Below are 14,706 nucleotides of genomic sequence, written 5' to 3'. Positions count from 1 at the left end.
ATTTAACTAAAGGGAAAAGGGAATTATTCTCTAGTTCCCACCAACAAGTGATGCTTGACCATGTCCTTGAATCATGGCCTCACTGCACGTAGCTGTTGTTCAGGAGGACAGATGTTTTCACGAGTGCCCACCCCTCCCATCTCCATCATTTTTCCACCTTTCATTGCTGAGTGTGACATCATGTGGTATGGAATATCCCTTTGGTTGGTTTAGGTCAGCTGCCCTGGTGATGTCCCCTCCCTATCACTTGCCCACCCCCAGCCTGCTGGCTCTGGGGGCTTGCAGGGAGTCCTGATGCTGTGCCAGCACTGCTCAGCAGCAGACACCACACTGGTGTGATATCACTGCTGCTCTAGCTACAGGTGCAGAGCATAGCACTGTGTGGGCTGCTGCAGGAGATGTTAATTCCATCCCAGCCAGTCCCAGCACAGCTCTGTGAGCTTACTCAAGTGTTACAATTATTTGTGCACCAGCAAGTCTGTAATATATTAGGTATAAAACCGATTGTCTCTGAAATACACTTTAGTGACTTCAGTGATATGGCACCAAAGATGCACTGAGTGATGTTCAGCTTTCATTTGGGCAATTCAGTAACAAGCTATTAGCAGCAGACTAATGACATAAGCATGTAAATTTTCTGTCTGCAGAGAAGGTCACAATCCTCATATTCAGGGTTTTCATTTGTCCTTTAGGGCTGGCTTAGCTTTTAGCGAGCTTTTAACCTAGGAGGTGCAAAATATCATGGCACTTTGAAGGCTTTGCTGTCAGACAAATGACATTCAGTGTGAACATTAACAGGGAGACAAGCCCAACTTCATTGAGGGGATGGCTTTTCCTTACTAAAGTGATGTGGTCCTTTAGTTAACCAATGTTACTAGAGAGCTTACACAAATCAAAAATTGCTTGAATTGTGGATTCTGTTCCTTTATATTAGCAAAGTCAACTTGACAGGGACAATTATTTACAAAACCACCTAATATTTATCACATGATAAGCAAATACCAAATTTGTCAGGCTGCCTGAACCATAATTTCTTTACCTACTAGTTTACTAACGTAATCTCTCAACACTCAGTTACTTAATTTTCTTTATATTAGACTGGTAAACAGGTCTCCATGATACATTTCCACACTTTTCCAGTGGATCTGAATGGCACCAGGTCTCTCTGCTGGAACTCCTATTCATACCTATAAAAATGGCTTAGGATTAACAGGATGCTGTAACACCAAATCTGTGCACCCAGAAAATTTTCAGCAGTGCTGGCTGCACTAGAAAATGTCTGCCTTTTCACCTGCATCAACATTCAACTGACTTGCATTAGTTTAGCATACCTACTCATGGATAAGCATAAGTCTAAGCAAATATGTTTGCTAAATAAATGTATTTAAAATCATCCAGCCCTTGTCCACAGATGTCATGTCCCATGCCGAGACATATGGCTTTTTTTGAATTCAGCTACACAAAATGAAGGTGGCCCTGTTTTGTCACTCGACTAGAAGGCGCTCTCTCCGAAGAGCAACTTTTGAAAGGGACAAGAATTTTCTCTGCACACATTAAAAAGAAGTCTCTGTGTTTTTCTCAGCTGCCAGTTCTGCACTCCAATTTATTTTCCTCATTTTGGGACAATGAGGATGGCAAACACAGTACATGCTTCTCAGTCACATAAATAAGTTGTAAAACATCCTGAGAGTTTTTGGCACATCTTCAGCAATGGATCGTTAGATAGGAGGAATAAACAAAGGCACCATCAACTTGACCTCTGCGTAATGCACTTAACGACTGCCAGCTACATTCATAAATTTGCAGACAGTGGGTTTTATCACCATGTGTAAATCAAGGTCGAGTTTCATACTTGCTGTGGGGATCATGAGAAAATTGGAGCCTCTGACATCTTGCATTGCATTTTAGGAGTTTGAGTGAGTGGGATGTGGGCTTGAGGGTACTTGGGTACATCGTATGGTTAGGTGAGACTTTATATAGACTTTTACTTGCTATTTTGGTGGAAAATAATTATTTACTGTGGTACACAGCAACTGTTTTAAAATAGAAATTGAGTGATCTTGGGTGTCTTAGGGTTTGGTTTTTTTTGTTTTGTTTTGTTTTTTCTTAACACTATTTGGACAATGCAATCTTGGAACCAGCATCGCATGCCCTGGTGACAGGAAAGCCCTACACCATATAGCACTGGTTCAAGGGACTTCACAGAAAACGCTGGAGCACAATGCCAAGTTGGACTTTGCTGATCAAACGCCACAACTGAAGGTATCCACGCTGCAGCCAGTGGGCCCAGATCAGGTGGAAGGTGATAGGAAGTGAGGAAACATCTTCAGGTTACACCAGGGGACATTTAGGTTGGATATTAAGGAGAGTTTCTTCATGGAAAGGGTGGTCAAGCACTGGAGCAGGCCACCTAGGGAAGCAGTGGAGTCCCCTTCCCTCCCCGGGCAGTCTGTGTTCTTGAAAATGTGTGTTTTCTTCCTTTGGGAGTGGGTCTGGTTGCATTAACTTTATTCAGCACTCAAATACATTTCAGCACAATAAACACTGTAAAATTAAGTCATTTTTCTCCCAGTAAGTAACATACCAGTAAAGATCTCAGTGCTGGCTCTCCCCCATCAGCTTTGCTGATGACATTGTAATTCAGTGAGCCACAGAGCTATGGATGTATCTGAAGTATGGTTTCTTTTAAATTGATTTTCTTTACAGACAAGTTTTCTTCCTGGGCATTTTTGTGAAAGCTTCTGTCAACCCTATTTAATTGAATTGTAGCTGAAAACAATAATATTACATTTACATTAGCTCTAAAAGTCTCTGCATTTTTTCCCCTGTAGCTCATCTGGCTTTAATGCCTCTAAATTTTGATTTAATGAAATTTGTTCATTTTAACTAACTAAATGTGCTGCATTAACGATCTGCTGTATTAAGCAGGTAGTTTAAAAAAAAAAAAAAAGTGTAATATTGATGTTTAGTATTGGTAAAAGCACTTCCCACAAGAACAATACAGCATTCCTGCTTCAGCTCGTGTAATTAGTTTCCTTCTGCGTGGGTTTTGTAACTGAATGAACCTGAGTTAAAAATGATCTGGATCAGCACATAAAAAAAAAAAAAAAAAAAAAAAAAAAAAAAAAAAAAAAAAAAAAAACATGACTGGTGTGATTACAGCGTGCTGGTTCCCTGGCCACCAGCACGCAAACGAATGATGCGTGAGAATTTAAAAAGCAAAATCAGCCCCACAGATTTACATTTGATTTAAACTATCAGTGCACAGAGACCAAGTGTGATGTGTATGGCAGTCATTATAAGGAAAACCTTGCCATGTTTTCTGACCCCTTAGAAATAAAAAACCTTCTCAAGGGAGCTGTTGTTGGGTTACTAGAGCAGCATTCCTCCACACCCATCAGAAAGGGTGTGAAGCCTGAGACTCAGTAACAGCCCTGTCCACAGTCATTCCCTCAGCAGGGAGGATGTGCTTCCTGGCATCAAGGATGGCTCTAGTAGAGGCTGTTAGGTAAAATCTGTCAACAGCAGAACTACATCCAGTTTGGAAAATTGTTGAAGATACTGAAAGACGGTGACTGGTTTTGAAGACCAATGGATGGGGAGCTCGCACCAGACCTGGCAGAGAACCAGCCTGGATCAGTGCTCTGCAGGCACTCAGCTGCCTCTGCAGAGCATGAAAACCCCAGTGGAGCCAGCCTGGAGGGGATGTCACTCCCCTCTGAAGCCTGCAGAGAAGTGAGTGGCAGGGAGCATCCCTTCCTGCCGCTCAAAATAAGCACAAATAAACAACCAGGCTACACAAAAGCAGGAGATTCATTTTACACCCTTGTTTAGAACCCTTTTACTTGTTGTGGGTTTTTCTAATGAATCGGCAAAGATGCAGGCCAAGTACCACAGCTGTAATTGTGGTAGGTGCAAACAGGGAGTTTTCCTTGATAGCTGTAGGAGAAAACTGCCCAGGGCTGGGCTAAATGCCTTGGAGCAGCTGGAATAATCAGGCAGAAAATAGCAGGCAGGCTCTGCCAGCAAGGAAACGCAGCTGAGCACAATACCCTCACTACTTCTGTAGCCAGCCAGACACCCCGAAGAAGATGAGGTTGAGACAGAGATTTAGGAATTTTTTGTTCTGGATGTTGTCTGGGTGGCCCAGCCTGTGCTGGGGAGCAGATCTGTCCCTTCGTGACACGAGCTGGCAGCACTTCCCCTGTTTTTCCCCACAACGCTCCCGATGAAATGTGGAAATCTGACCTTGAGGATAATAATATATCCCTAGGACCGGAGAGGGGTGCTCAAACACTGCAATAAAACACACTGTATAAGTGCCGCAGATGGAAAGCGGATACGGGTTCAGGATTGCCAAGTGGGAACAGTAAGGTCAGGCTTACAGGAGACCCTTTGGGGAGCACCTTCACTGCTGCCCTGTTAGCTGCTTTGCAGGTACCAATGAATTGAGCGTGCAGTGCCGTGCTGTGCAGAGTAAGCAGACCAGACACAGGGAGATGTCTGACATACATTTAGAGGTGTATTTAATATTGCAGCGCTTCCGGATTCCTCTAACATGCTAGGGATTTTGGCACCAGGTCAATGTTTGCATCAGTACCATGTGTCTCTGGAACAGCAGTGCTTACTTTAGAGCTGGCTATGAAAATAGTTTCCATTATAACCCCTTGTTTTCACATGCTTCTTACTTTTCTTTCTTTTTCTTTCTTTTTTTTTTTTTTTTTTTTGAAAATCCTCTTTTGAGTAAAAAATTTCCATTCTGTATCTTTGCCAAAAGGTGAAGTTTTCCCCCCCCTCTTTTTCTTAAGCTTAGAGGAAGAATCTTTAGGATGTTTTTGAGTCATGGGAGAGTGGAGAAAAATGCATTTTCTCAGTAGGGAAAGAAAAAGATGCATATTTTTGTAAAAGTAGAAAAAAAGGGGAAATGAAACTGAAGGCTGAAACTTGTATTTTTGGCCTAGAGATTCCTGTAGTTAACTCGCATCATAGGGAATGACTTTGATTTAACAAAGGCAGAGATTATTCTGACTTCTGGCAGTTAATCAGGCCCAGGTCCAGGTTTCAGGCGTTGCTGGTGTTCAGGATATTATTTAAGGTTGTGTCTTTACAGCTGTCCATTTAAAGGGGAAGGAGCTGGTCCCCTGTGGTCTCCTGCCCTTCGGAACTAATTATAGTCCAGCAGCACATTGAAATTCATTCCAAAATCTCACTGAATGGAGAGGAACTAGCAGAACAGTTGTGCCAAACACTCTCAGCTTTTCCAAAGATGAGAGTTTTCTCAATTCTCGCTCAAGCCAGAAAGAGCAAGTGGATGTGTTAAAGCCATGGGCAAGCTCAGGCACCTTGAAAGGGCATTCAGGGTGTTCACATGTGGCTGGTTTAAGCAGCCAAGAAACTTCATTTTTTAATTTGCTATTTTCTTGTTGTTACTGTTGATGAAGTCTCTTTTTCCCCCTTCATATAGGCTAGGAAGCATCACTGTAAAAATCTGCCGTGCTATGTATAGTTGCATTGAGTCAGTGAACGAGCAGACGAGGAAGGAAAGAGAGAGGCATCTTGCAGCCACCACGGTCAGTGGGCCTCTGCTCCGAGGCTACTTTCTGTTACTGCTTTTCCTGGTGGGAGCTGTAGCTGATGCATTCCTGGTAAATCCCCTTCCACACGTCCCACAAAAGATACCAGGGGAGCCCCTCTGTTGGGCTGATGGTACCATCGTGACCCTCAGATGTGCATTTTCTGTCCTTTTTTGAAACTTTTAGCTATGCAGCCTGAACATTTCATTAAATGTTTCACTTTCTATCCTTCAAAACCTGCTTTAAGTGTATGTATGTTTGGCAGAGACATCCCAAATGATGTGTTTATGTTGCTCCGGTGCCAAAAAGCAGTGATTCATTAAGAAGCCTGGAGACATGGAGGGAAAGCTGCAGCCAGCAACCACCACACATGCTCTGAAGAACAGAAAGCCATGTTTTCCTAAGGAAAATGGTCGGTGCAGTGGGACGGGTGTGATAGCTGACTGAAGGGAAGAGGCACTACTGGACAGGACGGATAATTCTCCTGGATAATTGGGCTTTGCTGCAGCAGCAACAGCCAGGAGGCTGCCATTAAGCACAAGTGGGAGAGGGAAAAAATATCCACGGGGAGCCAGTGAAGCTGGTAGGAGCCTTTCCTTGTGGTGCTGAATTGGGGTGTTCCTGTGCAGGGAGCACTGCTATGGTGAAGAAGAGGTGGAGGAGGAGAGGTGGTGTCCCACAGTAGGAACAGACCTCCAGCTGCTTCATTTTCTCTGCTGGGACTATGCCAGCTTCTATCAGTAATGGGGCCTGCTCTCTCTATTTATTGTAACTACCGATATGAACTCCAAGTGGCTGAAGTCTTTGGAAAGCTGGCAAAACCCCAGCTCTTGAGGAATTCCACAGCCCGGAATGGCATTTTTACACCAGCGCTCTCTTCTTCCCCAGTGGCCTGAACTAGGACAGGCAGAAGGCTATTAATAATTTTTAATGCAGTCCTTTTTGCCTTTCATCGTAAATCTGGAAACAAAGACAAAATTGATACCCGGTGATAAATACATGCTTGATTGGAAAAATTCTGGCAGTTGTTTTCTGTTTGGAAAAAGGAAATGTTGTCGTGTGCTATCATAGCACTGTCACCGTGTCACAAACCTCAGCGCAGCAGGCAGCTGCTGGGACTGCACAAAGAGACTGGACACATAGGAATAGCACAAATATTGATTGTTCTTGTTACCGATGATAGTAAAAACATAGAAGAGTTTTTGAACATTTAAAGTTTACAATTTAAACCCAAACTTTAGCATTTCAATTATTAAGTATGTGGGTGAGACCTTACAGACTTTGGATAATACATCATGGGGCATCATGGGGCATCTCTTCGGGGTTCGTCTTTTTTTCAGGAATATCTGGTATAGGGTTAGGGACACAACGGGATCCAGTATGTCAGTTCCCCTTTGTGCTTTAAGCAAAGACAGAAGCTAACATTTTTTTTATTTTTATTTTTTTCTCTCTGCGGGTACAGCACAGTGCTTTGGTCTTGTTTAAACAATAAAACAAAATCTGAGCCCTGAGAACACATTTTAATAGAGTATTACTTTTCAGTAAGATCCAATAAATAAATAAATAAATAAAACCTACACAACTCTGCTGGTGTCATAAGGGCCTAATTAATCATTATCTGAACTGTTCATTTGATCACCTTTTTGATCACATCTTGCACAATTCATTTGATCACATCTTGCACAATTGGGCTAAGACATTCTCTAAAACCTAGACTACACCTCTCCTGCTACTTGTGTCATAAGGCTTTAGGCAGCCAGTAACACCTAAAATGGTAGATGTGAAAGTAATAATGCCCCAAGTAAATGTTGAAATACTCTGGGTCTGTGAGTAATGGAAGGTTCCTGTGTAGGTCAGGTTTCCAAAACAGCAACTGACTTCACATATTTTCAAGAGGGAAAAAAACAAAAAGATTGGCAACAAACACAGAATAAAGAAATGTCATAGAATTTAGAATTTGCTCTTAAAGAACATTAAAGAAGGAAAACATTGTAAAGACACTGTGGGAAGTAACAGGGATGGAGGGAAAGCATGTAGAAGCTATTAGAAGGAGGCGCAGCAGGAGAGCAGGGCAGTTTCCGAAGCCAAGGAGCACGGTGCATGCAGGAGGCAAGCACATTCACTTTCCATGCCTCCAGAAACATCTGTGCCGGGAACATGCTCTTTCTGTTTTCCATTTTTTTTTTTTTTTTTTTTTTTTGACAATCACATGGATAGATCTATAAGCATTCATCACTGACCATTTAAAATCATATTGATGCAGCTATTGTGAAAGTTCCCTCTAGGTACAGACAGCACCGAGTCAGAGAGCATCATCAGGGCCACATAGCCGAGGGTACCCAGCACACGGCCCGGATAATAAATTATTGAGCTGCCGTGGCAATGAATTGTTTACGTGATTAACCACGGCCTGAAATTTGCTTACAAAGTGTTTGGTGAATAATTTAGGCTAGCAAATGCGTTCGTAAATGCACAGCCTATTTGCAGATGATTTGCGAGCAGAAAGAAAAACTGACTGGGCCAAATTGCCACGGATAGGTTTGCCCAGCTGTGCTTGCGATGGCAACAAGCTGGGGAGGACAAAGACGAGGAGACACTGAAACAGAGCCAAGGTCACCTGAATACTGATAAAAGTCTCAGCCCCTCAGATCTCTCATAGGTAACGGCCAGCCTACTTGTCAACCAGCGCAGCCTTACTGCTCTACAAGCAGATCTCATCCAAGGAATGCCCGCTATTTGTTTTAATCAGAATAGTCCTCATTAGCATATTAATTGCATTGGCCTAAGGCTTTGAACCCCTAGCTTCCAAATTTAAAGACTGAACTACAGAGGTTCCTCTCAGCTAGCTGCTCTGCATAGCTCCCTTTCATTCGACTATGCAGAAAGTATGTATGTGGGGTTGTTTTGAGGGGGGAAGGGGAAGCCACAGATTGGTGATGATCACTCGGACACAATGGCCTCTTTTTAAAAAGAGACTTCAAACTCTTTTTGTGCTGTATTTGTGTATAGGAAATGGGAGGTGACACTGCAAGGACACAGAATTGCTATCGAATGGTTATTCAATATAAAAAAGGACAAGCATTTTACCATATTTTAAAAATATTTTTTAAAAATTATTTCCAAGTGAGAGAACAATCTAGGGTTATTTTATTTTGACAGCGCCTGTTTAAGAACGACATCCAGTCGATGTTCTGGTCTTGAGCAAACAGGCTCGTGCAGTGCCCTTTCCACTCTTCCCGTTTGTAGCTACAAGCTCTCTACAGGCAGGCACAAATTCATCGTCCTTATTATAAACCTTAGTGTGAACCATGACTAAAAAAAAATTTTTATCTTCTTGTTCATGTTTGCTCATGTCATAACCTGTGCTTTGTTCACTTAATTATACAGTTCTCCAGTCTGTAGGATGCAGTGCTGCTCCTATTCTACCAGCTCTGCATATAATTTTATTTCATATTTGTATTTTAATTAATATTTTTTTCCTCTTACAAGTTGGAATGCTTTTGCCAGTCCTGCATTCTGAGTCCTATGGTTACACATGGTGTCCTCTCCTTAGAGCTTCTGTTATGTTTAGTGCCATAACTTAATCTCAGTAACTGAAGGAAGAGAAATATAAATTCACTTTTTTAAAATGCCTCTTTACTGAATGTGATCCTACAGAGCTCTAAAGATGGGACAACGGCATCCTACATGTTGTAGGTCATGCATTACCATCAGGCATTCCAGTATAATAAGCCCACTGAAATACAGCCCTCTTTGAAGCTTTACCGATGGGATGGAGTTTGTTCTTTGATGTGTGAGAGAGGTTAAAAGCTGTGCATTATTTCAGTCTCCCTTGGGAACTATTTTGAAATTTTACATTCTCTCCAGTACAGACATCTCATGCTAGCCATTTATACAATGTGCAGTGTTTGTGTTCTACAAACCTTCTGAAGTTCACTAAGAAGCTATTCTTCCTCTTTTGGTGGAAGATCTGAGCAAGTACAGAGTTTAACAGAATTTCCTATGGTACCCAACACAATAACCTGGGACAAGAAGGGAAGAAAGGTGCAGGTAGCACGATGCAATCAGATAACCACAGTTCTGACACCAAAACCTAAATAGGACACCACATCCACTGACCACATTTATGTGAGCATTGTGTCAGGGCAGTTGGGCACCACTTACTGGCACCTGTGCCACCCATCAGGTGAACCTCAGCTTCCCCACCTGGCTGGAATACATGTCCATGTTTCAACATCTTCTTGCAGCATTTCCTTCAGCACAAGATTAGCCCTGGCTAAAATTAAAGTGGAAATTTTAATCTTGAAATACTCACTTTTATCTTTTGGGACATTCTTAGCTTTGCGTGTATGTCTGGACTTCAAGAAACCACAGTTTTATAAAGACCATTACAACTACAAATGACCGGGTAGTCCATTTGTGTCTCTTCTCATTTGTTTTTTAAAGATGAAGAGGAAAAAACATCCAAACACCTCATAAATAAATCACATAAATCCTAAAAAAAAAGAGAAAAAAAAAGTGCATTCATACAGATGTATTAATTGCAATCTCAAATCTCTGCTAGAATCAATTGTTATTGATATATATTATGTATATTATGTATATATTATATATATATGTACAATATATATTGACATATATATTGTAATATAGTAAACTTAACTTTTCTGAAAGCCAACTACATGGCAAGAAATTTACTGCACAGATTAAAATATCTCTAACATACTGTAGATTGAAAGTCTCTAGACAACTGAGTACTAAATGTATTTTTTTTTGTGTAGATGCTCATAGGGGAATGTCAGTAGGATGCTAGAATCTCTTCTGTGTGGAGGCAATTGCAGAAATATAGCTCTACATATGAGAAATGTAATATATAATTGACTGTCCAGTTTCTTTCATAGTTGATACTGGTAGATGTCTTCTCACACACTGTTGAGGATTCAGGGTACCCTCTCATTAGTGAGTCATAAGGTGAATTCTTAAATCTAACACCTTAAAAAGCAAGATTTAAGCAGAAAAGTGCTGTTTTTTCCCCAATTTAAGATCACTAATGACTGTAACTTGAGTAGCCCAACAAATATATTACTTGTTTGCATCTCTAGGCAGGACATAAAGCAGAAAGAGACATACATGTAAATGTTCTATAGATCAGTGCTATTTAAAATATTTTATTTTTTAATGAATATTTCATATTTAACTAGTATTCCCTATTTGGAAACAAGAGAGAGTGTTTGCTATTGCCCACTTTGCAAAGGCTGAATAAAGGATCTATGGAGATAGTGCTGGATGCTCCCAGCACCTTGTCCCTCACAAATATAAATCTCCTTAATAACACCTTTAAATGTGCTAATGCAAGTAAATTATTTCTTGTTGAAAACTTGCTCTTTTGGTAAGTTTTATAATCAGAAGCTTCATTTTCTTATTCTATATGATATGCCTACAACCTGTTAGCATTATAAATTCATGTTTATCTTCCCTAAACTGGAATTGAACTCCCTGACTTTGTAGAGTAGTAATCCTACCTGAGTAGTTCTGCGACGTACCGCTAAGCACCACTGATGTATGGTGGTGACAGGACCCTTGCAATGAGATGGCTGCAAAGGAGTTATATAAAAGAAAGTCACAACCATCAATTATTTTTTTGGGGGGGGGAAAAGTACTGACATTTAATTCACCTGGACTGGAGAATGTGATAGCTATACCCGTTTTATGTGCTTATGAATAGATTTTGAGGAGTTTATTACCTTCACAGGAATCATTGTAGACAGATGATCTATACATTTGCATTGTAAACTGGGTAGGGGAACACAAATTCCTTTGATAAAATTAATGAGATCCACTGGAGGCAGACAGGAGCACTTTTATGTTCCTGTTTACAAGTAACTCCAAAGGGAGAATTCAGGTTTCTCAAAACAAACCCTTTTAAAGTCATTTTTCAAGGTAATAAATGTGGGGAATTGTTGGGAAAACAAAAACCCACCATCTTCTGAGAAAGAAGTGCTAGGATTCAGTTGTTTAAGAAGCTTCTCCTTGTGTGGAAGGAGGGATCATGAGAGCATCTCCTCTAGCCTCTTTCTTAACTCCTGCTGCATAGCTCAGTTTGGTGTCTCTGTAGGTGTCTCTTCCACTTTTCTACAACGCAGTGCTCTGTAGGGGGCTCCTGGATTGCCAGGAGCACTGTAGTACTTGCTCTTCTTGCACTTGTATATTGAAATGCAGCACCTGTGTCAGTCTTTCCTGTGCACATCCACACCAAGCCTTTTGCTGGAGAGCACTTGTTGCTCTTTGCATCTCATCTTGTGGATTTTGAGTTGTCTCCTAACTTCAGGGTTTTTCTAAAGCAGCAGACAGCAGCACTAGAAACTGTATAGTGTTATAGTGTTGTTGTTTTTTGTCTGGTAAGAAGCACAATGATGTAACTGTATCTCTACTTACCATTTTCCTATTTGCACATCCAAATGAGAACATTACCTTTCCTGTGCATCAGCAGCAGCTCACACACAGCAGCTTTCTCAGATACAGCTCTGCAGGCTGTTTTGCTTAGTCCTTCAGGTCTGATTTTGTTCTTCTGACCCTATTCAAACTCACTTGGTTGAATGAGCTGAGTTCGTTAAATAATCCAGATAACTGTGACTGCCGTGTCCTTGTTATCACTCTGGTAATATTTACTCCACCTAAAATTGCTGCCAGGAGTGATTTATTTGGCCTTTCAGAGCTGTTTGAAATAATTCCTCTCTAGATGGCCGATGAAAGCACTGAGAGTCCCTACAGCTCCCCAACAGAAGCACCCTCATTAAATGTTAGTGCCCTGCAAGCAATTGGTCTTTTCATTTATCTAGTTCTTCATCTGTTTGTGCTTTAGTAATTTGGAGTTGTCCTCACTTCTTCCTCTTGTAATAAATCAGGTACCTGATGGAAGTCCGTTAGACTCAAGCCAGTACTTTTGGCAACTGAACGTGTTAATTGCATTCAACAAGGGAATACGTTTGTTTACCAAGACTAGTTTTCTATAAAAAAACTATGAAGATTGGTGTAGTATTCTTGACTATTTGTTGTGTTTTAGTTGACTGCAAGACTCTTCTGGCTGTGACTGATGCCAGGCTAAGCGGCTGCTGCTGTTACTGAATTTGCTTCCTGAGCACGGGCCTCATAGTTCTGCAGCTCCCAAAACACCATCGCAGTACGAACACACAGGAAGGCCAGAAATCTCCTCAGCCTCCCTCTCTAGGACTTCCAGGCCACACAAAACCGTGCTAACTTCAGCGTAGGTCTCACTAACAGATGTTCTCTGGCGTGTTCTTCACAAGAGCTTTCTGTGCCCTCGCGTGATGCATCTTCGTGCTTGTTCCTAGGTACTGAGCAGCAGTAACCACTAAGCACTTGGGATGGTTTTTGTGTGCGTTTTTCTTTTTTTTTTCCTCTATTGGCCAACAGTTACCTGTTTGTTCTAGGATTAAGCCCACAGCAGGGCTCGGATTATCCAGCAAGAGAAAAATACTAACGAAAACTAGAAACTTTGTTCCCTCTGCCCGGGTGCTACACGATGCCTCTTTGCCCCACGCCTTCCCCCTCGGCTGATCCCAGTGTCCCTTTTTGCCCCTTCTCAGCGCTGGCTGCCGGGGGCTGCCGTCCCGGCCTCGGGGAGGGCCCCCGCGGGGCCGAGGCGGTGCCGGGGGCGGGGGCCGCGGTGGGCGCGGCGCCGGAGCCTCCGTCCCGCTCGGAGCCGTGCCCCGGCAGCATGAGGGGCGGCCGCCGGGACACCGCCGCCGCCGCCGCTCCGGGACCAGCCGCCCCCCGCCCGCCGGCGGGCGGCGCGGCCCCGGCCCCGGTCCCGGTCCCCGTCCCCCGGTTGCAGCCGCGGAGGAGGAGGAGGCTGCGCCCCCGGAGGGCGGCGTGACGGCGGGGCGCCTCCCGGCCGAGCCATGGGGCAGACCTCGGTCTCCACGCTGCCCGAGCCCTCCTCGCACGGCGGTGAGTAGCGGAGCCGCCTGAGCCCCTCTGCCCGGCACGGCCACGGGCTCCTCCTTCCCTGCCCTACCCTCCCCGGGTAACTGATGGGAGGGGGGGAAAACGGGGAGAAATTAAAAAAATAAAAAAAAAAAAAAAGAGGGGGGAGGAAAGGGTTGCTGGCACCTCGCCCAGCCCATCTGGCTGCGGGACGGGTCGCGGTGTGAGCGGGATTTGTTGGGAGTAAAGGCAGAGCGTGCGAGGCGAACTTCTTCTCAGTGTTATTGTTTGGGACTGAGGAGTCGCGGTTACTTGCGGAGGGGCTTTCTGGAGGTAGGAAGGACCTGGGGGTCCCTTCCCGCAGCCATGGGGTGTAGGGGCTGGGTTAGTGCCAGCCAGGTCTGAGGCTTCCTGCAGAAACGGCACTGCACGCGTTTCTCCTCCGCGTCTATTTCCCTTGCGTTCGTTTAAAACAAACAAACAAACATATCCCATTGTAGTCCTTTGTATCTTCTGAACTTTATTCTCGATTCTCTCACTGCTCTTAATGTAGGAATGTTCTGTCTGCTAGGAGACAGTCCAACACGCTTCCTTTATCCCCTTCCCCTCCCCTCCTTCTTGTCTTCATGGGACGTTCAAGTACAGTTTTGGTTAGGTAACCAGTCCTCCACTAAACCATATCCCTAAGCTCTACATCTAAACGTCTTTTAAAGATCTCCAGGGATGGTGACTCCACCACTTCCCTGTGCAGCCCGTTCCAATGCCTAAATCTTGCGGAAGGTCTCGCCCGGCAGCCAGCACGTTAGGGTTGTACCGAGGTAGGCACTGAGGAAACAGCTGTGAGGAAACAGATGTATGGGTTAAAAGCTTTTGTTAAACGTCCTGTACCAAAATGTGTCAGAGCTGCTATGTGCGAAAGTGTATTTTGAGGTTATTTTGGCAGGAGGGGGGCTGTATTTTGACAAATCATAGTTGTGGGGCTCGCATTGTCTCCGCAGAATGTGACTGCACTGTACCTGGGCTGGATTTGTAGGTTTTACTACAAGAAAAGAACATCACCCTTGAATATTTCCCTAACAGAAAATGGTATTTCCAATCAGCAGCAGTAAGAGGCTGTTATCTGAAGGTGTAGATTATAACAATGTCACCTTGGTAAATGTTTGTCATCACCCATTTAAGAGCAATG

At 43.3% G+C, this 14,706-nt stretch overlaps 1 protein-coding gene across 4 annotated transcripts in view; it reads left to right on the top strand.

Moving 5' to 3' along the window:
• The window catches only part of PHACTR2 (phosphatase and actin regulator 2), a 135,498-nt gene that overhangs the window by 41,481 nt on the left and 79,311 nt on the right, over window positions 1-14,706 (top strand). Inside the window, exon 1 of one of the 4 annotated variants that reach the window (XM_032183652.1) lies at window positions 13,425-13,544. The exons of the other annotated variants lie outside the window; for them this stretch is intronic. Within the exon in view, the coding sequence (XP_032039543.1) occupies window positions 13,496-13,544 (49 nt within the window). The 5' untranslated portion in view covers window positions 13,425-13,495. Of the gene's footprint in view, window positions 1-13,424; window positions 13,545-14,706 lie in introns of those variants that run through there. 4 annotated transcript variants of the gene reach the window in all.

This window comes from Aythya fuligula, chromosome 3 (genome assembly GCF_009819795.1).
Source record: "Aythya fuligula isolate bAytFul2 chromosome 3, bAytFul2.pri, whole genome shotgun sequence".
Classification (NCBI taxonomy): domain Eukaryota; kingdom Metazoa; phylum Chordata; class Aves; order Anseriformes; family Anatidae; genus Aythya; species Aythya fuligula.
Note: the sequence above shows the minus strand (reverse complement) of the source record. Positions and strands in the feature narration are given on the sequence as shown.